This window comes from Penicillium vulpinum (assembly GCF_028829585.1).
Source record: "Penicillium vulpinum strain IBT 29486 chromosome Unknown utg000002l_segment0_segment0, whole genome shotgun sequence".
Taxonomy (NCBI): domain Eukaryota; kingdom Fungi; phylum Ascomycota; class Eurotiomycetes; order Eurotiales; family Aspergillaceae; genus Penicillium; species Penicillium vulpinum.
Genome location: NW_026643242.1, coordinates 1,658,453 through 1,682,362, shown reverse-complemented (window position 1 = coordinate 1,682,362; position 23,910 = coordinate 1,658,453). Strand labels below are relative to the sequence as shown.

General features: G+C 46.4%; 6 protein-coding genes across 6 annotated transcripts; 1 reads left to right on the top strand and 5 right to left on the bottom strand.

Moving 5' to 3' along the window:
• Positions 1–197: 197 nt before the first annotated feature.
• Positions 198–1,858, bottom strand: N7479_003703 (xenobiotic compound monooxygenase, DszA family; the record flags this gene model as incomplete). The annotated part of the gene is made up of 4 exons (XM_057251400.1): positions 198–1,131; positions 1,202–1,449; positions 1,500–1,688; positions 1,739–1,858. The coding sequence occupies 4 exons, from the start codon at positions 1,856–1,858 to the stop codon at positions 198–200; spliced, it is 1,491 nt and encodes a 496-aa protein (XP_057110725.1).
• Positions 1,859–2,631: 773 nt separating this feature from the next.
• On the bottom strand, positions 2,632–5,306 carry N7479_003702 (pentatricopeptide repeat-containing protein; the record flags this gene model as incomplete). The annotated part of the gene is made up of 2 exons (XM_057251399.1): positions 2,632–4,413; positions 4,503–5,306. The coding sequence occupies 2 exons, from the start codon at positions 5,304–5,306 to the stop codon at positions 2,632–2,634; spliced, it is 2,586 nt and encodes an 861-aa protein (XP_057110724.1).
• Positions 5,307–7,720: 2,414 nt separating this feature from the next.
• N7479_003701 (putative C2H2 transcription factor (Con7)) lies at positions 7,721–9,477 on the bottom strand (the record flags this gene model as incomplete). The annotated part of the gene is made up of 3 exons (XM_057251398.1): positions 7,721–8,070; positions 8,385–8,565; positions 8,833–9,477. The coding sequence occupies 3 exons, from the start codon at positions 9,475–9,477 to the stop codon at positions 7,721–7,723; spliced, it is 1,176 nt and encodes a 391-aa protein (XP_057110723.1).
• Positions 9,478–16,010: 6,533 nt separating this feature from the next.
• On the top strand, positions 16,011–17,196 carry N7479_003700 (SGNH/GDSL hydrolase family protein; the record flags this gene model as incomplete). The annotated part of the gene is made up of 4 exons (XM_057251397.1): positions 16,011–16,120; positions 16,143–16,305; positions 16,370–16,509; positions 16,575–17,196. The coding sequence occupies 4 exons, from the start codon at positions 16,011–16,013 to the stop codon at positions 17,194–17,196; spliced, it is 1,035 nt and encodes a 344-aa protein (XP_057110722.1).
• Positions 17,197–17,685: 489 nt separating this feature from the next.
• On the bottom strand, positions 17,686–20,288 carry N7479_003699 (DEAD-box ATP-dependent RNA helicase DBP2; the record flags this gene model as incomplete). Its single annotated transcript, XM_057251396.1, has 6 exons — positions 17,686–17,909; positions 17,968–18,096; positions 18,633–18,740; positions 18,798–19,766; positions 19,832–20,046; positions 20,233–20,288. 6 exons carry the CDS (start codon positions 20,286–20,288, stop codon positions 17,686–17,688), a joined length of 1,701 nt encoding a protein of 566 aa, XP_057110721.1.
• Positions 20,289–21,547: 1,259 nt separating this feature from the next.
• Positions 21,548–23,633, bottom strand: N7479_003698 (uncharacterized protein; the record flags this gene model as incomplete). Its single annotated transcript, XM_057251395.1, has 9 exons — positions 21,548–21,675; positions 21,730–21,945; positions 22,004–22,112; positions 22,168–22,233; positions 22,298–22,448; positions 22,508–23,052; positions 23,109–23,191; positions 23,250–23,431; positions 23,581–23,633. 9 exons carry the CDS (start codon positions 23,631–23,633, stop codon positions 21,548–21,550), a joined length of 1,533 nt encoding a protein of 510 aa, XP_057110720.1.
• Between the last annotated feature and the right edge of the window lie 277 nt (positions 23,634–23,910).

The following is a 23,910-nucleotide window of genomic DNA, read 5'->3' as shown; positions in this document are numbered from 1 at the left end:
CCCGGAAAGGCTAGAGTGGCATTACGTACTGGGTCACGGGTAATGTTACCAGGCACGTTTTGTTTCACCTTTCACTTCAAACTACGATGCACGTCTTGCATGCATATTATACATAGGTTTTCTAGTTCTGAATCATCCTAAGGTCTTCTATCTTTATATATAAATTGAATTATCATCCGATGGCATTAATTTGACATTCAGTTTTCCCCGGTACCTGTACCGTCAACATAAGGCTCATCCTCCTGATACACATCGTACTTGTACTTGCTTCCAGTATGATCAGCCCTCAGCTCTTTCTGTCCCTTTCCAAATACCTTCTCACGAGCCGTGAGAGGTGGCTCTGAGGGATCTGGAAGCTCAGGATAAATACCACGTCGTCTCAGCTCTGGAATGAGCAGGTCAACCACCTCCTCAAAGGTGCCAGGCGTAGTAACATAGGCAAGATTAAACCCATCGAGATCAGCCTCTCGCACCCAACGCTCCATCTCATCAGCAACAGTGGCAGGGCTTCCAATAGCCACCGGGCCAAGACCACCGATTGCGGCCTTCTCAGCAACCACGCGAGGCGTCCAGCGCGGGATATCCTTGCTGGTCGTGAGCAATGAGTCGAGCAAGCTAGTGATTTTGTTTGCCTCTAAAGAGTCTGCAGCCGTGATATCTTGGTCTAGTGGGATTTTGGAAATGTCGATGCCCGTCCATCCACTGAAAAGAACCAGTCCTCCAACCACCGATGCGTATTTCTTCAGTTCCTCGTATTTCGCCCACGCCTCTTCGTCAGTCTCGCCTATAATGGGTGTGAGGGTACCAAAGAATTTGATTGACTGTGGATCACGGCCTCGTTCTGCAGCTAGCTTGCGGATGTTTGCGATCTTCGGCTTCAACACCTCTGGCGAATGGGAAGAGACAAAGATTGCCTCAGCATGAGTCGAAGCAAATTCCGATCCCGCAGGTGAAGTCCCTGCCTGGAAAAGGAATGGCGTGCGCTGCGGAGACGGGTCGACGATGTGCCGTGTGCTCAATGAGAAGTACTTCCCCTTGTGGTTGATCTGGCGGACTTTATCCGGGTCTACGTATGTGTCTGCTTCAGGGTTTGGGGACAGCGCATCAGGAGCCCAGGAGCCCTCCCACAATCTATGATCAAAAGCCGCCGAGTCAGTCCTCAAAAACATCACTCTAACAGAGCTGTGGGCATGCAACTCACTTATAGAGCACTCTTAGATATTCATCTGCCTGGCGGTACCGTTCGTCATGCTCAATTGGAGTATCCAGACCAATAGCTTTGAAAGCCGCTTTCTTATATGAAGTCACGATGTTCCAACCCAGTCGACCATTGGTCAAATGGTCCAAGGTTGAGAAGCGCTTAGCCAGCAAAAAGGGCTGCTCAAATGAAGTCGAGGCCGTGATGCCAAACGCTAGGTTCTTTGTCACTGCAGCCATTGCCGAAATGGGCTAACCAGAAAGTCAGACTATAGTTGCAACGTTCGTTTATTAACACTCACAATAGTCGGGTCTGTCACTGGCCATTGTGCCGCACGCCGAATACACTCGTCCAGTTTGCCCTCATAGGTATCATAACCTCCAGTTGTATCTGCCAGGAACAATGCGTTGATTCCACCGCGCTCTAGCAGCTTCGCCAACTCTATCCAGTATCCGAGTGTTCGCTTGGTCGCAGACTTGTCTTTGGGATTCTGTGAAGCTGTCAGCATTTCGGCCCTTCAATTCCAATTCCTATACCAACCTTCCATTGTCCAGGGGCCAGATGTCCCACAGTTGACATGTCGAAAGCATTAAGCAATATTTGTTTCTTGCCATTGCCGACGGCTGAGCCATTCTGGCTAGCAGTTGCACTGTCTCCCATAATCCGCGGTTTTCAAGGTACAGGATCCTTCTCGCGCAAGGTTCAAAAAGATCTAGCGATAGTCTATAAGAGTAACACAACCCCTCATGTCCCAACCCACGGCATTTTGTCTAGGTGTACTACCCCCGCACTATCCCAACTCAGAATTTGCCCATCGCACACTCATCTCGCGCCATCGACAATATAAAAAGAGGGGAACGGCAAACTTCCGAGTTCTGTGAAATGAATAAAATGTATATGGCGTGCCGTGAACAAAACATTCGCCATCATCCCCACACTAATCACATTATCTTGTGGATATCTACATCCGAACACCAATGCCGGCATAAGTGAAAATCCACCGAATCATCTGTCTTGGCTCAATAGAGGGTATTACTGAGAAGCTAGCACTTAATAGGAACACATTTCATCATCGGCTGTCAGATTGCGTGACGCTTTCCTCGTCAACAACCCGACTCGGTAGATTATTATATGCGGTATTCCTCTCAACTGATTTACATGATAACAGCAATGAGATTTCAATATCTTATAACCTGGCAGTTGATACAGAGCATATAAAAGCTTGGCATTTTCATACATAGATCCAAGTTGACAGCGACATCAAATTCCTTTAGAATCTTGATTATTGTTTCATTTAGAAGTAGAGAATGTACCAAATGGTATTATGTACATAATGCAAATATGCAACGCCATCTATAGCCCCCAATGTGTGATATACAAACATAATACAATCGAGACCTCACCGGGTCTCGTATCAAAGCTCACGAAATTGATTAAGCCTCAATCCGTGCTTCTCGCTCCTCTTGCTGATCCGAGCCTTTTTGATCCCGAGAATTCCTAGCCTCCGACTGGAACTTTCTAATACGGTTCCGGGCATCCTCCTTCTGCTGAATCGTCGGGTATACCTTCTGTTTCCTGAAAGCCGCAATGACATCCTTATCAGAATACTTCTTCAGCATCTTCGAGTCAGCCTCAAGCGCCTTGCGCTCAGCCTTCGAAACATGAGACTTATAGTCAAGCTTGAGGGTATCGTCAACCACCAGCCGAACCCGCGCCATGATCTTCACAGCCGCCGGACCGGCAACAGCATCCGACATTGTATTCTGGATGGCGCTCCAACGAGTCTTCGACTCGGGTTTACCGTTCTCCATCGCTTCGTGAAGCTGATGGATATATGGTCGTAAGGTGGCGATGGCAACTAGTCGCAGCTTCGCTTGTAGTTTCCGGCCCATGTCATGCAGTTTAGTGGGTCTAGAGGTTGTGGATTTTTCGGTAGTGTCGAGTCCTCTGAGGTGCAGGAGGACGGACGGGTTGGTGGAAAGGATCTGGATCGTTTCCAGATAGCCTTCGAGGACGCGGATGTCGGGTAGGATCAATGCTTTATCCATTAGACCGACTAGCTCGTTCGCATGTTGGAGCATTGAGTGGTTGCGGCGATCACGGCGACAGACGCTGAGAGCAACGTGGAATGCGGTTCCGTTTGCTTGGCCGGAGGGAACCATCTGCTCGCGCATGGTTTTGACGCTGATTTTGCTGGAGCGGGAGATGCGGAGGAGGCGGAAATATTGGATGTAGGTGAAGGTGTCGGGGTCAATGCGGTAATCGTGGTCTTCCAAAGTCATATGTTTCCAGTAGGCCTGTCCACCCTCGGATCCTTGGGTCATGGTGAAACAAGCATTCAGGATAAGAGTCAGTTCCTTGCTGTCTGGTTTAAGGAATGAGAGCTCCTCCGCCTGGGGAACGACAGGTTTGAAGAGTTCTGTAAAGTCTTCCTCTTCCTCCTCTTCAACTTCTTCCTCTTTCTCCTCCACTTCTTCCACTTCTTCTCTCAAGCGTTGCTCAACTTCCTCGGCCGATTCCAAGCTTTCAATCGGTCGATTATTTTCGTCTACGAACGGAACATCTTCCATATTTGATTGCCGCACAGCCTCTTGGACTTCGAGTGCTTGAGTTTGCTCGGGAGTGATCCTGCGGCGCGTCGTCGTCTCGTTCTCAGTGGGTCGCTTTTGTAATATGGGGATCCCCATAGTTTGCTTGTACAATTCCATGACATTGTAGCAGTCAATATCACTACCTCCTTCCAGAAGTAAGCTGGCCATGGCGTTAACAAGTTCATTGTCAATTTGCAAGGTTTGGTTCTTCCACCGCCAGATGACATCGGCCCAAATCCGCTTGCCTTCGGCAATAACCTGGGTCTTTCGTTCGAGAATCTTTTCAATCTCATCAGGAGACCTTCTCTGCATATCTCTGCGAGCTGCGAATTGGACAGCGTTCAAGATAATGGTGTAGGTGGTAGCATCCGGGGCACCTGGTCCTTCTTCAGGTAGGTCACCGGCAATTTTCCACAGCCGATCCATATCCCAATGGCGGTGGCAAACGGTAAGCATAGCATTGGTGTGGATGATATCAAGTTTGACTCCAGAGTTCGGTGAATCAATCGAGCGGTAGACAGAGGCGGCAGTTTTCGCGATACTCAATGACCTCGGGGCTGAGCTGAAGCCCTTCAACATGATCGTATACGTTCGGGGGGTTGGTCTTCTGCCACGCTTTTTCATCTATGAGAGAACATCTGTCAGCATACAAGTCTAAAACCCAATCTCGGGCAACTCCCTAGATGGCAGCACCACGGAACAACAAAACTCACATCATTGTAGAATTTAAACGCAGCCTGCGGGTGATTTTGATCCATGCAGTATTGCAGGAGATGGTTCCAAGCAACATCACATCTCAAGCCCTGCTTTGTTCCAGCGCGAACCAAGGCCGCCGCCAGGGCCGGATTGCCACTGTGCAAAATGCGCGCGACGCGATCCGCCATTTTGCGAGGGTCATTCAACCATTTCAACTCCTCATTGATAATCTTAGGTGTGAGCTTGGGCATTGTTGAAAGGGGGCGACGATAGGTGTCGTTCTCGGAAGCCTCGCCATCGGCGGCCTCGGCCTCAACCTCTTGTTCTTCGGATGTCTGATCATCAGAGACCTCATTCTCCTGCGCCTCACTTCCACCCTCCTCGTAGTTATAGGGATCATTCTCCAAGTCCTCGCGTACAGCAGCCTCGGAGTCCAGAGCGTCACTTTCAGAAGTTTCGCGCTCATTGCTATAACGCCCAGTAAACGACCCCGACGCAATAGCCATCAAAATCTCGTGATTCTCCTTAGATACGACATCCTGAACCCCCTGTCTATCTCTATGCCGGTTCTTAAAATGGTTCTCACCAACCCTCTCGGAGCGTTCTGGGCCATATCCTCTGCGGCGAGAATCTCTATCTCTATTTTTATCGGGAAAGCGGTTGGGGGAGGAGTAGGAGGAGGAATAGCGGTGGTAGTTGCTTGAGGCGATCCATGTCTGCGGTAGTCGTTGGGAGGCAGTAGTAGCACGGTATTGCTGCGCTGTAAGAAGTCGGCTGCGCAAAGCTCTGTTCACGAGCGATCCCGGAAACCGGAATGTCATGACCGGATTACTTGTGATCTCCAGGCGTTAAGCTTGTGTCCTGCACAATGCTAGAAGGGAGACACGTGTTCGACAATGGCAAAGCACCAAAAGAAAAAAGAAGAAAAAAACAGGCAGAACAGACTGTTATTTCCTCAATGCCTGCCGGAGACGGACCGCGAAACAATTTCGCAGATTGCACCGGACGCTAGTTCATATCGGGTCTATATTGGTGCCAGTATATTCAGGCAGTAATATATTCAGGCATCAATATTCTTGCCTGAGGCTACCTCCCTTGTGAGGTCCAACTAGACTACAAGTGGTTTAGTTCCCATTCCACCAACCCGCGTTCCCTGCGGGCCTTGACGGGAGCGCTAGAGCAGATTTCCAAGAGTCTTCTGTGCGTTTAAGTACTTTACTAGTTTACTAGTTCCCTTGGGGTCTCTGGATCTGCGTTACACTTAGCTTATGTATTGATCCGTGGATGAAGACGTACTTTCCTACTTTAAATCAACCTATGTTGAAGTGAACAGAAAAGTTCAAACAAACACTTATATCACTTTCTCTATCTCATTGATTTTCTATTAATAGATCCTCAACGTCTAGCCGAGGCCATAAGTTCCAGAACATTCATTATACCCAAGTATTCCCATAATTCAATCCCAAGTATAACACAATTATCAAACCATACTCTAAAAAAATCCAAGACCCTATATAGCTACATAAGCTAAGCATATCTCATTTATCTACTCGTATACCCATGCAGATCACACTACATTCCGCCTAGCTAGCGTCCTCCCTAGCCCAACCGGGACTATACTTTGTACCACATGCACAGCCTACCTAGAGTAGCACACGACACTAGCCCGAAGCTAAGGAGCAGCCAGTGGAGTACAAAGGAAACAGACTAAGCACTAAGCAATGTGACATATGCACGGCTAGCTAGGAAGAGGAAACAAGCTAGAAATGATTAGGAATAACTCTAAAAAGGAAAATTACCACCAGTCTCCCCACGATGATATCGGTGGCTGATACTAATGTCCAACACGTGGAGACGCTTTACTGTACTAGCTTCCTGTCTTATGTATGATGTACAGCCCACATATACATCCTGCTGCGCTTGTTCTTATTTGGTTCTAGTCAGGTACATACGCATATGTACCTTGTGCAGTAGTTTCCAGTGCGTACGCACATCAGATGGCATTCGATGCATGGTATTATGCTCAGTTCATGGTAGGTGCCGGTAACTACTTAGTGCTGATTTTTTTGGTTAGACGTGGCTTGCCTTAGAATGATTCTAAGGTTTTTTGCCAAATTTGATTGATTCCTGTAATAATGAGATCTGTTCGATTGTCTCTAGTTCAGTTATCTATGCCTTTTCCAATGGCATGCTTAAATCAAGCTGGCACATAGCAGATAGGAAGATACATACATACCTCGGTGCTTTTTCTTCCCTTTCTCTTTTTTCTTAGGCCATGATATCACTATCCTGCAATTTGACAGATTCTACATACTTCCTATTTTCTTGCCTATATGTTATTGAAATTGCAGCATCCTTTGCATACTCAACTTTTGGGTATATAGTACACCACATCAGTAAGACAACCAATAGCCAAAATTCAAGCTCATTGCAGGTGATGCACTAAAAAGAAAATGAATAGTACACGTAATCAGATTGGAGCATCACCGTGGAGCATAATGTACGTTATAGAAAGAAAATAGGAGAACAGAGAGAGTAGAGAGAGGATAACACACTTGCATGTAGCAAAGTTAAGACAGATAAGAGGAACAAGACAAAACAAAACTAAAACAAAGAACCCCCAGGGGAAACGATTTTGGGAGAAAATGCTGTCAATAATAAACAGATGCAAATAATCCGCCGCCCAACCATCCTTGGAGCCACAACCCTGGCAAACGGGCAAACAAAGATAAGACATACACCACTTCTGCCTCGAATTTAAGTGGGAAGCAGAACAAAGAAGAAGGTGCAGAAGGGCAGCACACCCTCCCAGCTCGATGCACTCTAACACAAAAAGGGATGACAGGTATAGAACAAAGCTGGAAAAGCCACTCTTAGACAGATCAAGATTAAAAGCCGCAGAGGTTGGTATCATAGCACGAAAGACTTGGAGAGCGGAAAGGATGTGATTGTGTTGAGGGGAATGGGAATCAGAATCCAGGACGAGAACATTAGTCAAGGACAGGGGGATATCGTGATAAGAAAGAAAAAGCAAGATGCATTTCCGTTCCGTGTAGGTCCATAGCGGAAGAGGGGTGATTATGTGGGGGAAGATTATTGCGGATAGTTGGCGGATTGAGTCTCTGGAAGCCGTAGCGAATTTATGAATCAGTGGACGGGTCGGGGCGAAGATGACCTTGTCGAAGAGATAATTCCAGAGGAGATCGATCCTGGTATAGAAAACAAGGCGGCGACATTACTCACGTTGCGGGTACACGGGTCCGCTCTGGTAGGGAGAGTGAGGGTAGTTGGGAGGGTATGCCATCTGTCCATTGTTCTGATAGACCATACCACTGCCAGGAGGGCCACCATATTGGCCGGGGACCTGACTATCCGCGGGCTGGTATCCGATCGGAGGAAGTTGAGGACGGACTCCGCCGGCATAGGCAGGCGGCTGTCCATGGGATGGGTCAGATGGGTTGGGAGGTTCGACCTGGTTGGCCTGGGCAGCCTGAGCGGCAGCACGCTCACGCTCCTCAATAGCCTTGCGCTGAGCCTCTTCCTCCTTCTTGCGAGCCTTCCATTCCTTGCGGATTTCCTTGAATTCTAGAATAAGAAAAGTCAGCAGTGAACTTGGGAGTAAATAAATAATAATAAAATAAAATAAGCCAGTTGCCAAAATGGGAAATAGGATGGGACGTATGGGTGCTAGTGAAGGGAACGGCAGAAAGGGATAAGAGGCAAGCTTAAACCTCCGCCGTCGGCCACGCTACTGCGGGCCCCGCGACATCTAGTGTAACTCACTAGCGTCCAACGGCCGGCGCTAACCCGATCCAGCCATTTGCGACAAAAAAGATACAAGATCTCAGTCGCATAGGTGATTTAAAAATCTAAAAGCAAAGAAAATGAGATGAACCTACCCTCAGGAGTGCGCTTTGCACCGTGTGATTGCATAGTCACGTGTGCATTCAAATGGTTTAGAGTACCATATGCTTTCTCACATCCATTCCATCCACACTTATACATGCGCTCAATTTCCTCATAACGACGACGAGGACGCTTATGCTGTTGTGCACCAGGAATTGGGACAAATGAATAGACCTAGATTTAACAAGAGATTGGGAATTAGCTTTGATCAGACCCAACTTTTTAAAAAAAAAAACCACCCAATCACATCTCCATTTGACAAAAGAGGAAGCAGGTGAGAAGGATGGGGGATGGCAAGAGGCAGGCTGTTTTTGATAATCCCTAGGACAGTGACCCTGTGGACCAAATAGTCAACCCCTAGAGGCAATCCAAGACAACAATGATTTGAATATCAAGTAGAAAGCCTTAAGAAATACCCCCAGGGAATCATCAAAAACATACCTTTGGAGCTCGCCCTAGTGCAGCAACAGGAGAGGTAGAACCAACCGTTGTGGCCGGGGAAGCATAAGGTCCCGGCAATCCATGATGTTGCTGTCCATAGCTGTGAGGCCAATCCGGACGCGCGTACATGTGTTGAGGCGGAGGGGGGTGACCCTGATACTGCGCCATCTCATGCCCCTGAGGCTGATAAGGAGAATAAGGGGGAGGATAGGTGGGGCTGTTGGCCGGGAGCGAAGGATCTATAGGAACGGGCGCGTCAGACTTGGAGTGCGGACTGCGCGGGCCCGCAGGCAAGGTGTTGAACGGACTTGTTGCTTGAGCCATACCTGCCGCACCACCGGGTTGGGAGTTGGGGGCGTAGGATTGAGGAGGACGGTGAAGGTAGTCCTGATAGGCAGGCGAGCGGGCGGTCGGAGGATTCAGACCGTAATCCGATTGAGGGGTGTTGGCCGCGGGAAGATTAGGTCGGACCTCAGGTTGCGGCGTATACTGCGGCGTAGGACGAGCCTCAGGTTGCGGGGTGTAGTGAGCAGCAGCAGCAGAAGTTTGGTCTGCAGGTTTTTGTTCAGAAGGTGCGTCGGTCACGGTGTTTGGGTGGTGGTTCGAACCTGGCTGTGCGTACTCGGAAGCGGGCCGGTTGTCCATAAAAGAGAAGATTCGCGCGCAAGGATGCCGACGAATCTATTGCAAAGTGTTTTTTTTTTCGTGTTGGACCTGTATGAAGACGCGTCGACACAACAATGAGCCTTGGGTAAAAAAAAAAGTAAAAAAAAAAAGGTCGGGGAAATTGACGAGTCGGTCCGACACGTTTCAAGCAAGGGACGGGGAGACTAGGTTGCCACGTTGGAATCGTGGCTGACCTCTTCTCTCTCTAGATCTCTAGAGTTTGGGATATTTTTCTTTGTTAAGCGTACCTTGGTTTGGGAGGGGTTCAATTCCTAGGGAATTGATGATTGGAGGAGCAAGTTGAATCGCGAAACACTGATCAAACAGGTTTGGCGTACAGATTCCAGGTAAGAGAGATATGGAGGAATTCAACAACAAGATGTTGTAGATTTGAAAAGAAAAAGTAATAAAAAAAGAATGAAGTACCAAGATGCTAAGATGCTTAGATGCTTAATCTTAGTTCGAGGATGCCTTGCAGGTGGCGGTAAGCACGAGGCACCGGAGACGGAAAAATAGCCACGGGGGAAGATACTAAGAACTAAAGACTAAAAGAAAAAAAAAAGTCAGGAGTCAACGCGACTTGGACGGACCTAAAAGGTAATTAGGAAAGGGAAAAAGTAGTCCTCGTGGGATCCGAGGATGCTGTGGATCCTTTTCTTTTTGGATCAGGTAATTTTGGTTTTATCGTTGGCCGGGGGGGAAAATTACATTGTTTTTTTTTATATTTTTCTTTTTACATTTTGGATTCTTTTCTTTTTCTATTTTTTTTACAATATACAGTATATATATAATATATAAATATATATACAATATGCATGGAATATGCATATATGTACAATCTCTGTATATATTGCGTATACTATGCTATGTTATGTATTGAGGAACATATAAATCACTAGTAAAATTAAAATTATATACACTATAAATACAGTAATCAAGGAGAAATTGAAAATTAATCATTTTATATAAAAAAAGAAAGTAGATTTCACTGATCTCGGGCCATTCCCTATTTCCACATAAAACTCCGACATTTAACTGGTTTGGCCCCCTTTTTCCCCTCAGTGTCTTTGTTACCGGCTAAGCTTTCCATGTCCGTGTGATAACACTTTTTTTTTTCTTTTCCAGTTTTCACTTTAAAGGGAAAGGAGAAAAAAAAAAAGCGGAACCATCCAGGGAGAAAAGTGGCAACATATTTTATCTCGAATTCCTTGATAAAATATACTAGGGGAAATATCATGAATGAGGTATACAGATGTGGTTGTTTTTTACTAAGAACTACTGGTTAGGTTCCCAACTGGAGGTCTCTTAGTCTACCCGTGTGAGGGAGAACCTAGCGTATAAAAAGGTCCGTGTGGTACCAAGATGTCAGAGGAGGAGCCAGGGGATGGCTTGAGAGACGCTAAAAGAAATGGCGTGCCCGAAAGAACCGAGGCTGAAAGGGGTATAGAGGGAAGATTACTATAATCGTGGATGTTGTAAAGGGGAAACTAAGGTAGACTAAGGTAGAAATAGGAGTAGCGCAAGTCGGGGGAAGAAAGAAGCGATGGGACTCGGGAAGACCAGGGCTAGTGTGGACGCGAAAAAAAAGGGCACTCCCCATTGAACCAATAGGAGAAAAGTAGTGGACTCTTCAGTGGAGAATGGAGTAACTCGGTGGATAGGCCTGACTCATTGCAGTTTAGGGTCAAAGTCTGAAAAAGGTTCAAAGCCGAGGCGGTTGAAGCCGGTTGATAGCTTCTTTTCCTGAAAAGGGTTTCTTTTTAGCGTTGCACTTTAATTACAGGTATTCGGAACATACAGAATATATGTGCTTATGCGGAGAACACCCTACATTGTTGATGTACTCCCGTACACATACGCTATATAAAATATATCTAAGAGGCTTAAACCGGAATACCGAGCGGGTATACCATAGACTATATTCTAACACATGTTATAGGTTATACATATACATACTAGTCGTGATCGCTTTCTTCAGAAAACCGAGTCATATCTGGTCGCGTAACCGTCACAATACCTACAGACGCGTAAGTGGAGACATAACAACTCCCGGTGATCGGAGTCTACCTATCTCCTGACATCTGGACTCTTTAAAAAAGAATATGTTCAATATCAATTCATAATATCCATAATATAAAATGAGTCAAGTTTACTCCGTAGAGAGTTCCGATTCCTATTGCGATCTTCAAACCTATATCACTCCGAGTACGGAGTACTCCGTACTCCGTCCACTGAGTTCAAATGTTATGGTTATTATCTTTGATATTGACCATATGATAATTATAGTAAAAGCACATACCACTCCAATCTCCGTACCAAGGAAGAAAAGAGGAGAAAGGGGGCCCATTTCCCTAGCGGGATTTCCTTGGGAAGCCTGTGTATTATCACCGTCAATTGGTCACCCTCATCAAATCACGAGCGGACATATTCGGCGGCTCTCCAGTATCAGCGTACTTTGTTCAGTACTCAATCCATATTATGTACTCCGTACTCCGTAGTGAAGGACAGTATATGGCCCTTTTTGTAATTATATTTCTTATTTACTTTTCAGTCTCTCCACAGAAAATGGACTGTATATGCTATGTATCGTCAAATCCCTCCTGGATACAAATCAAGTCTGATAGGAAGATCCCCCCCCCCCCCCCAAAAAAAAAAAAAAGGAATTGATGCAAGGCTCTCAGCTCGGTAAACTGACAACTCCCCTCTTAATTGATTGGTGTTCTCAGGGGGGGCTGGATCTCTCACCCCGCAGGCGGAACTTGTTCCTCCACTGCCGGTGAGGAAAAAGCAACTTTTTCTTTTTGTTTTTTTATTCTTCGCAGGATCATTTGCATCTGATACGGGCGAGTCATATATTGTCTAGTCCATAAAACAAAAGTACGAACTTCTTTTTTTTACATCAGGGATAAATAACAATCCATATCTAGTGGGACCAGACTCCGAACACACAAGTGTCCAGTGCGGGATATCCGGAGAGTCGAGGGCAGAACGGGATGATCAATATCAAATTCATATGGCGCGTCAATCATTGGACGCCGCAGCCGCTCCTGTATCCAGTTCGCGCTGTAAGTACTCCGTACGAATACGGAGACCAAATCAATAATACCTTGGCCTGTACCTTCACTTCCGGGACGATCAACCCGCTCCAATCCCCGGTTTTCATGCATTCCCAAACCTCTACTCCGTACGGTATATTTTGTTTACAAGATTTTCCTAGATAGCTTGGTATCTTGGTATTCTTATTTTTTTTTTCTTGGTTACATTCAATAATCTAGGGTGATATAAGGCGCCTTTTGCGGCTGTGGCTTATTTGATTTCGAGAAGAATCTTCAAGAATTAAATGTCTCAACCCCAAAAGCAGGACCTGCAGACGTTCATCCATGTCAATGCACGTGGGCCCATTTCTGCATGTTACTTCTATATTGCATATTATATATTGTCAAATTACGTTTGTATGGGAATATCAAAATGATACCCACTTCGCATATTCGTGCTAAATGAGGTTAAACGAGCTGGCTAATCGACGGGTAGGGAGTGCGGAAAACCTCCTCCGTCCCCACAAGAGGTCTGGTCGAGCCTATGTGCAATCTACGGATATTCTCCGGTCATTTCCCAAGCTCTGATCGCTTAGGCGATCATTAAAGAAGTGGCTTGGTTCTGTATATTGTATTTTCTGTTCTCCAGAACAGAATCCGTGACTTATAATTATGTTAGTTTGCAATTTAGTCTTTTAACTCCTCGCCTACATCCAAATCCAAGAGGGAAAAAAAAGAAGAAAAAAGAGCTCCTACGGTTGATTGAGAAACAAGAGCCTAAAGTCAACGAACTTGCCGAGTTCCTATCAGAGGAATTAGTGTCTGTGCACTCAGATTGGAAAAACGCAATTTCCCTCAACTCCACAGTTGGCCAGTGCGGTGATGAGTTAGACTACGCCAGACACAGTAAGTCTTACCCGCTAATGCTTCGGCAGATCGCGTTAGAGAGACCTGTGCGGATCAGCACCACCCCGGATGATGATCATTGAGTCTACGGAATATCCTGAGGGATTTCTTTTTACTTTCTAAATTTTTTTAAATTTTTTTTTTTGGAGGGATATGAAAATACATGGATAAAAAGCTCGGTTAAAAGACATGACGTTGGCCTTGACCTTGATATTGAAATCTTGAATTGGTAGGAGACAAGCATGGTTCCGCCAATAAATGAGACTGATTCTTGCAGGGATTCAGATCCCGGGACAGGGATCTAGGACAAAAATATAATGGCCAATAGATTTACTTTTTGAGAAGAAAGTGACACATTGTCATGTCTACCATACCATGACATGTGAAAATACTATATCGTTGCCACTGTATAGATATAATTTGATCTATTGTTTTCATTCCCAATACTGCAATTCAAAGTGGTAGATATGCTAATTAGTCCAAACCGAAACCCTAAGACCAACCCGAATCTGCCGAGCAGAGTTACATTTCCATGCATGTTCTACGTCTGCTCTAGACAACACCAAAAAAAAAGGTAAGGTAAACACAAGTACATATTGATTAATTTTATCTTTTTCTTTTTTTTTGGCCCTAGGTGGCGCACTATCGCCTGATACAGCCAACGTTGTCTTACTAGTGTATCCCGATGCCCGGCCGGGGCCCCTGTTGGCCACAGACAAGTCTGGGCGACGCGGCTGGTGAATTTTCCAGGATTCGGTTTGGATCTGGACCGAAAGCGTGAGTCCCCCCCTCTTGGTCTCCGACGTGCATCGTCGGATGGGAATTCTCTATTGCGATTGGCATGGCGTCTTCAGGGCGTGGGAGGCGCTTATGCATACAGCGGGAATTGAGCCCTCGTCTTACTTTTACAATCTTTAACCCTAGCTTGCTGGCCGCACTACTGCATGTCGCTGTCTTGGGAATCTTTTCAATCATGTAATGTGTTTTGTGTATTTTTGTAAGGTTGCTTCAAGATCCTGTGGACGTTGTATGCATGCACGCGCGGGATGTAGTTACCAGACTGTGTACAGAGTACCCCGTCTGAAGTACGAAAGACACACATGGTTATGTATGCAGGTCTCTTTTTGGCATGTTTCTGATGGGATTCTCACTTTTGGGTGTTGTGGTCAAAGTCTTGGGGTGAATACTGTGCCCCCAGGATGATGGGATATTGGTACCCGTGCCAACTAACCACGAGAAACTATCCTGGCATTGGTATGCACGTGGCTCTGCATTTTTGTGCATTGCATCCTGCAATAGTCTGTGAATATATGTGGCTAGCACGAAAGCAGTATTCATTGCATTTCTAATTCCAGAGACGCAAGTGCAAGAATATATACAAATATATACAAAACTAAAACCTAAAAAAAGCAGTCGCTGACCCCCAACTAATCTTCATCTAGCTTTACATATCTGTATTTCAGAGTTTGTCATGTTGTGAACCGCTAAAGGAAACCCACAACATAACCTCCTTGTGGGCCGATTAAGCATAAAGCTTGAATGTCGAGCTATGCACAAGCGGAAATCTCGGCGGGTTTGAAATCGACGCCCTAGTATAATAGTATACGTAAGTAATGTTGGTTTCCTAGTGTAGACTCTAGTGTAGATTCTAGTGTAGATTCTAGTGTAACTTCCAGGGTTGATCCTAGATTCATCACACTTGTGTCAAATGAGGTAAGGCCTATAATGGTGAGGCAGATATCTAGGGCAAAGTCGCCCCACCCCAGTAAATACCTATACTTGCTTCTTCTGTCTTCACTTGATTTCGGGGTTCTTGGAGTTCGTTCGCTGCTGACAAGCGCTCTTCTTTAGGCAACATGAAGCACTAAGGCTTATGTGGCTGGCATGTGGCTATCATATAAGGCCGCCTGTAGTCGGACCTCGGATAATGATTCGAGGCGCTGAAACAACTTAGTGTGCTGGTCAGGGTGCAATTGTTGGGATCTTTCAGTAGTCACATGATTATATGTCCCATAGTAGACTCTTACAGCCTTTCTTTTCATCCCTATGTTGTACACATACATAGTTTCTACAACACACAATACAATACATTGTGTCTTATATTCCTTCTACTACTCGTATATTTAAACGGCAACTTTTCAGAGATTGAAGATAAACCTATCTGAGAGTTTGATATGTGAGAGCTACCCAGCAGATCGGGTAGACTGATATATCCTTTCATAGGGTTTCTTGCTATGCTGTTTTATGCTCTAAGTAAAGGAACATATTTGATGTCATTCCGTGAGTATCACAAGTTCGGGATTTTATTTCCCTTCCATTCCCCCATAATTCCTCCCTTCCCCCCACAATTCACACTGGGGTAATCATTCAAGAAGCGCCGAGTAAAATAACTGATGGAAAAATATATTCCGTCAACTCTGCAGCATTAGCCCGGATCCCGACATTTGCGGGGTTGGACTAACTAGATCATCTACTCGGAGATCTATAAATTCTATACTACCGACAAGGATGTCATAGTACCTAGGCAATTGTAGCTTCTTGTATACTGAGGCTACCAATTCAATTGCTACAATGCTTCTTCTCTCAACATGCGTTCTAGCCATTGCCTCTGGTAGTACTTTCGCCAGGGCAAGTCCTCTATCAAGACCAGCCAAATTCGACTGGTCATCAACCAAGGCCCTGTAAGTGCATTCACACTTCCAGTTTGCAAGCTGCACTAACCGCAGACGAAAGAATTGCCTTCGGTGACTCCTATACTTATGTCCAGGGAACCCATGGGCATCAAAATTATAGTTTCATTGGCGACCAATTCAACCTCGCCTATGATGCTAAGACTCTTCTTTCCAACAAGATAGTCCAAAACCAAGTAAGCCTGTACCCTGACACGATTGAGTCAAACATAGTCTTGGATATTGACCTTCTACACTTAGACCGCAACCGCAGAAGGCGGCCCTAACTGGGTCGAATATCTCACGAATTGCGGCGTCCGCAAAGGCCTCACCTCACCCCAAACCTGCAAAAAGCAACTCTGGGACTTTGCATTTGGAGGCGCCGACATATCAACCGAATAGTAAGTACAAACATAAAAAACATCCAGCCCTAATTCACAAACAACTCCAACTAACCGAACCCAAGCACACCCCTTCACCACAACTTTACAGTCTCTTTAGTCGACCAAATAAACCAATTCAAGCAATACGGCCACCCAGCCCTGACGCACCACCTACCAGGCTTCAAACGAGACAAAACCCTAATTGCCGTCTGGATCGGCATCAACGATATGGGCGACAGCGCCAAATACGCCGTCGACTTCCCAACCTTCTACAAAAGCCTCATGGATACACTCTTCGCATCTGTAGAGACCCTCTACAGCCTGGGCTACAAAAACTATCTCTTCATGAATCTGCCGCCGCTAGACCGCACGCCAGGGAACCAAGCAAAGGTTAACCCGAGTCCGAACGCTACACAGGTCGGGTGGTACAATGACGCGCTGGCAGGCCATGCGGCTGCATTTGCGAAGAAGCATAAGGAGGCGGAGGTCATGCTTTTTGATGCCCATGCGAGACTGGCGGCTATGCTTGATGAGCCCCATAAATATGGCATCGTGAATACAACGAACTTCTGTGCTGGGTATGATCAGCCTGATATTGCGGATGAGTATGAGAAGTATGGGTGTCCGACATCGTTGGAGCAGTATTTCTGGTTCAATTCGGGTCATATGACAAGCCATGTGCATGAGGTTTTGGCAGGGGGGTAGGAAGATGGTTGCAAGGATAGTATAAGGGTTGCGGATAGAAAATAGTTATACTACTACTGGGGTACATGCCGGCACATTCTCAGGCTTATCTATAAAAATACATTTGTTACAGATTCGAGGCTATTGGGGAAACACTGAAATGAATGTATGAAGGTAAAGAATAATCATTATTGCAGATTGAGATCAGAGACTTCAGTGAACGCTCTGAGACATGGAACTTTTTGAAACTAATCAACATGTATGGATTCGCCGTCAGAATTCAACCTCTAGAATCCCACTAGAACTGATGAATCGAAATCCGAGACCGTGAAAAATCCCCTGTAACATAGGGACGAAAGAAAGAAAAATAAGTGAAAACTATCTATGACATCAAAGATAACGCCGTCCTGCCTGAGTTACGCATGAAGCCAAAGAAATGAGAAAGGGTCTACCGGAATAGCACAATACAAGGCGTGGTAGCTGACTGCACGGGGAGCAGTAGCGACACATCTACCAACGACGGTTACCGCCGACGGGAGCAGCGTTAGAAGCAGTGAAACCACCGCCACCGCCGCCGTAGCCGCCGCGGCCACGGCCACCACCACGGCCACGGCCACCCCAGCGACCACCGCCGCCACCGCCGCCGCCGTAGCGAACCATCTCGGCAAGACGGGGATCAACCTGCTGCTTAGCTTCGGTGAGGATGGTAACCAAGTCACGAGCCTGCTTTGAGTCTAGAGAAAGGAAGTTAGTACATCTGGCTGATGTTCAAGACACGGATGGTGAACTCACTGTCAGTGGTGAAGAAGGTAATGGCGGTACCCTTGGCACCGGCACGAGCAGTACGACCAATACGGTGGACATAGTCCTCCGAGTTGTTGGGGTAGTCATAGTTGAGCACGTGAGTAATGTCGCGCACATCTTTTAAGAATTTCGTTAGCAAATAGAACATTAGTGGGGGGTATGAGGAGTGTGGCCATGAAGGACCCTTTCTCCGTCGTGCAGGACTTGATGCATCACTGCTCTCTTGATAGGTTTCTTTGAAAGAAAATCCAAAATCCCAAGGAAAGCGAATCCATGGGATGGCGGTGTTATCGTGGTCCTAGAGCAACCTTGGAAATACAGCCTTCAACAGTTCAACAGTTCAAGAACAACGCTGTGTGAGAAAACTTCGACTCTCGTACGAGTCTGTCACACAAGAGATGGAGAATCAAAGTCAGGCTAGAATGCCTGCTGCTGTGCTGCACTGTGAGTCCAAGGTCCTCTTGGCATGTGAACCATTTAGGATGACCAGATGCGCCTGAACGTGGCGTATACACCGACGCGCTTCGAGAGAGTTGAGCACCGTGCCATTGTAGAACACAACGTCAACACGGGTGAGTGTTTTTCAAGGGCCCCTTAAGGGGGGACAAGAAGGAGGGAGGGGGAGAGGGAGGGGGGATGTAATTTGTTCATACCAATACCACGCGAGGCCACATCGGTGGCCACCATGATGGGGCTCTTGCCCTGTTTAAACTCGTTCAGGACCCAGTCACGCTCGTTTTGCTGCTTGTCACCGTGAATAGCTGGAGAATATGTTAGTGCCACGAACATTTGCCAGTGGAAACCTATCGAAAACTTACAAAGCGCAGGCCATCCGTCTTGACGGAGGAATCGGGTAATCTCATCTGCGACACGCTTGGTGCCAGTGAAAATAATGCACTTATTAGAGCGGTCCTCCATGATCTTCTCAAGATGCTTGATCATCTTGTCACGCTTCTCAAAGTCAGAGACGACCTCAACAATTTGTGTAATGCGGTGGTTGGCGGAAAGATCGGTGGAACCGACGTTGACTTGAATGTAGTCGGTGAGGAAATCAGAAGCGAGCTGACGGACGTCCTTGGGCCAGGTAGCGGACCACATGCAGGTCTGACGATCGGGACGAATCTGGCCGATGATCTTGCGAATTTGAGGCTCGAAACCCATGTCAAGCATACGATCAGCCTCGTCAAGAACGAGGTAAGTGACACGGCGAAGGTTGGTGCGGCCAGCCTCGAGCATATCAATCAAACGACCGGGAGTGGCAATGCAAACCTCAACACCGCGAGACAGGTCACGAATTTGAGGACCCTTGGGAACACCACCGTAGACACAGGTGTTGCGAATGCGGGAAGACTTTCCGAACTTGGTAATCTCAGCCTGAATCTGGACAGCCAACTCACGAGTAGGAGCCAAAACAAGAACGATGGGACCATCGCCAGGGGCGAGGAGAGGCTGGGCGTTGATGTGAACAATAGCGGGGAGACAGTAACTCAGAGTCTTGCCGGAACCAGTCTCGGCAATACCGACGACATCGCGACCGGACAGAGCCATGGGCCAGCCCTGGGACTGAATGGCAGTAGGAGCGTCGAAGCCCTGGGCCTTGACTTCAGACAGAACGTACGCGGGGAAACCAGCCTCGTCAAAGCTCTGGACAGGACGGGGCACGTTGGTACCCTGAATGGCCATCTCCTTCTCCTTACGGAAGGCTTGAACATCTTCCTCGGAGCGCGCAGTGACATCAGGGTGCTCCTTGTAGAAAGACTTCTCGAACTTGGGCATAGTGCTGGGATCTAAGTGGAAATGAAGTTAGTATTGCGCAAACGAACGGTCAAGTTCACCGTTGGAATGAACTTACCCCAGTCCTGAGTCTTCAGGCCAGCGCCGAGGTTGCTCATGCGGTCACCACCGGCGGCACCACCACCACCGTAACCACCACCGCCACCGCCGTAGCCACCACCGTAACCACCGCTGCTACCACCTCCACGGCCACCACCGTAACCACCACCACCACCGCCATAACCACCACCGCCGGAGCCACCGTTAGAGTAGCCGCCGTCACCACCGCGGGAGCTAGATTACCAAAGTTAGCACAAATTCTTCCTTTATGTGTCTATTCGTATTGGGAAATCAGGACATCAGGATACCGATGCCCAGTACCATCACGAACTGCAAGCTCGCGGCTTTTGCCAGAAGACCATGCATTTGATGAGGTAGACAGAATAAGACAAAGAAAAGTGTCTGTGACAATGAACTTACCGGTAGGAATCACCGCCGCCGCCGCCGCCGCGAGAGTAGCCACCTCCGTACGACATAATCAAGTCTGTGAAAGGGTTGGAGGGGAGAAAGAGAGAGAGATAAATAGAGGTATTAGATGGGAAGAGTAGAGAGAATGAAGAGAAAGAAAGACAAGTTCAAGAAAAAGGTAAGAAAAGGTCGGGAACTTGAAAGAAAAAGAAGGAGAGAAAAAAAAAATAAAAAAACTGCCAGGGGAGGAAGGCGCGAGTAAAAATTCAATTAGGTTTAGCGTCTCTTTGTATTTTTTCCTTTCTTCCTTGTATCATCACATGACAAGAGCCTGGAACAAGGTACCTTTCAAACCGCCTGCCTAAGTAGGGTTAGTCGGTACTCGCCGCTTTCATCCTTCTTGTCTATTTTGATTTTGATTGGCTGACTGTTATCGAGACCTCAGGCAGAACCTTCAGGAAAACTTTTAGGATGGATGGTCCATGGATATTAAAGGAGGCAAATACCTATGTAGGTAATAACATACAGGGGATGGCAAAATAGTCTCTTTCGCGAACTTGCCAGTGGCGACAAAATCTGAAGGAATGCTATCTAGATTTTGGAGAATCGTCTATTGAGGCGAATACATTGGGGAATTCAACGTTGATAGTTCAGTGATGTTATATGTGTAGAATATTTGAATGTACATCATTCTAGAAGCAGATAACGCGAAGTGTGGTTATTCTCAATGTACGGAGTAATAAGTAATTGCACCCCGCCTCCAGCACCATATATAATATTCTGCCGGACAAAAAAAAACTCCATATGTAGTGTATTATGTTCATCTCTACAAGGATAGTAGGCCGCTTAAACGCTATATGATGCATTTTCCTCGGCAGTCTTTGTGATGTTCTTCTTTTTCTAAATGTCTTTTCCTTTAGATATTTTCTTCTACTGCTCAGTTTTATAACTCGAAGGCAGAAAAAGGCGGTGGGAGGCTTGATTCTGAAAACCACGTTTCTATGTGTAACCTTTGACAGATATGGCATATGTAAAAGCACTAGTTTTGAAGGTCTAGGAGTGAATGATACAGCCTTTTACTCGCGGAAAAAGCAGCTTCGCGTACTTCTTAGGGCGATTTGATTTATGGATACTACGCGTTTTTAGAAAGGCGGTATGGCGGTGAACTAGATATGGCCAAAGGGGATGCAATTACTTATATCCAGTCACTGTAAATCAACCAAGCTGCAACCAGCAAAGGTCACAAAGGTGGTCACTGCAATTTTAAAATTGAAAACGCAATCTATTTTCGTGATGAGTGTAAATAACAGACAGAGATCTTGAAGGTCTATTGCGCATTGTCTCCGAGGCCCATATCCCAGAAACGAATCTCCAATTCCGTAGCCCGAATAAATATCTTAATCAGTTCTTCCATGCGACTAGGGGATACGTGTTGCATGTGATCCTCCAGCAATGCTATAACACGAGTCAATTAGATATTCCACTTGCTTTTCATGGTCCTTGACTTACCTGAACCCAGTTGTACAGCCTTCGTGTAGTCGTCAGCAACATAATTCTCGATCCATTTCCAGTACGTGTTCCCCTCGCGGAGAGTTGCCTCTCCGGTATGAAGCCGCTTTGCAATGGCGCCATATCCGATCAAGCATGGTGCGAGGGCCATTTGGAGGGCTAGCCAATCCTCTGATTGGCCTATATCCAGAATGTATCGGCTGTATGCGGTGCAAGCTGTACATATTGAGATTAGCATATTTGTCGATTTTATAAAAAAATATGACTGGCCTACCAAGAGTTTCGGGTGTATCTTCCATTTCCTGCCTGGTAAGGCCAAATGAGGCACAGTAGTCGGTGTGCAATGCCATTTCCCGTTGGATGTGAAGGACAATCTGGGCCGACTGGAGTAATTGCGTTAGATTATTATTATTGAAAACAAGTATAGTTAGCACTAACCGCTGCTATTGAATCCATGCTTTTGGCCTTGTATGATGCAAGTGCATTGCTTCGGGCAAATTGTACCTGCAGATTGAATTTTGATAAGTTGAATGTCTTCTCCCAACCGCCTTGAAGATGGCTGTCTCACCAGGTAGAGATAATCTTGTACAAGGTACCCCTTGAAGCGTTCAACAGGCAGTGTACCTTGGCCCATGCCTTCGACAAACTCATGGTGGGTGAACTCCTGCCATACTTGCTGCACATCTTGGCGGTCCAAGATGTACTCAAAAAAGCGGCCACTGAATAGTATACTGTTAGGACGAAGAAAACCAAAAGATCCAGGTGTTGAGTCACATACGGTGCAAAGGGCATGCTGTGCGTGGAGTGGAAATGATTGATCGGCCCACTCCCTTTACCTAGGTCAATGCTTGTCTTGATTCCTACCTCAACAAATCGTACAGCGCTCCGGACCGCTCTGATCATGTCCTTGCCAGAAGCAAGGTTTGCAGCAATTGCCGAAGCAAGTGAGCAGCCTGTGCCGTGAGTATTCTTGGATACCAAGAACTCTGTCTCGAACAAAGTGGCCGTCATTCCGTCAAAGAGGACATCCACGACCAAGGTTCTTTCTTTGGGGTCTGGAGATATCTTGTGGTCTTTCGTCAAAGGAAGGTGACCTCCCTTGAGGAGAACTGCCTTGGGACCCAATGAGCAAATCTTCTTAGCAAGCTCAATCATTCCCTCTAAGTCCTTCGGTTCCGGGGTCTCTGCTCCAGCATCTTTCAATAAGAGAAGAGCTTCAGGGATGTTTGGTGTCAAGATTGTGGTCAAAGGAAGCAACTTCGTCCGTAATTCCTTGACTGCCTTTTCAGGTAGCAACTGAGAGCCACTAGTAGAGACCATGACCTGTTGATGCTTATTAGAGTGACAGCCCGAGAATAGGAATAAATAAATGAGCATACCGGATCCAAAACGATCACAGGGACTTTGTGAGCTTGTAGTGTTTCTGCAATGACATCAATGGTCTCAGCAGATGAGAGCATGCCTAGGGAGTCATCAGTTCTGTTAAAAAAATGACAAATCATGAAATCCAAATGATTTACCCAGTTTTACTACATCAGCACCAACATCTTCCAGTCCAGCATTGATCTGCTTTCTGACAAATTCTGAGGGCACGACAAAGATGTCTTGTACACCTAGTGTATTTTGTGCCGTCAACCCAGTGGTGGCAGTGAGAGCATAACATCCATGGACCGCAAGGACCCTTTGATCAGCTTCAAGACCCCTAAGATGTGTTAGATATTTTTCTAGAAACCACAATATAGCAAAAATGATAGGGATACAAGGTCAATTATCACTTTGGAGATAAGTTGATGTGGTACAGCTTTTTTCCCCCCTCTAGCCGGTTTTGCGGGGTGGGATATTTGAACTTACGCTCCACCTGAGCTGTCTGATCCTGCAATGACCAAAACTCTTTTGACAGACATGATCGAAAGAGCCAATCAGAAACTGAGCAGGGATATTTGCTCTGCACTAGCGATCAAGATCAAGCTGAGGGGAGGAATGACGGAGTGGGGTGGCCGGAGAACAATTGGGGGGTTGTGATAAGATAAGACAGATGTTGATATTCGGGACCTCGGGAAAACACTCAACATCCACTTGAGATAGTTGAAGACCCTAAAATATGCAATTCGATTTGATCATGATTATGCTAACATTCCCAGACTCCAATTTCCATAGGTATTTACAAACATCCAAAATCAT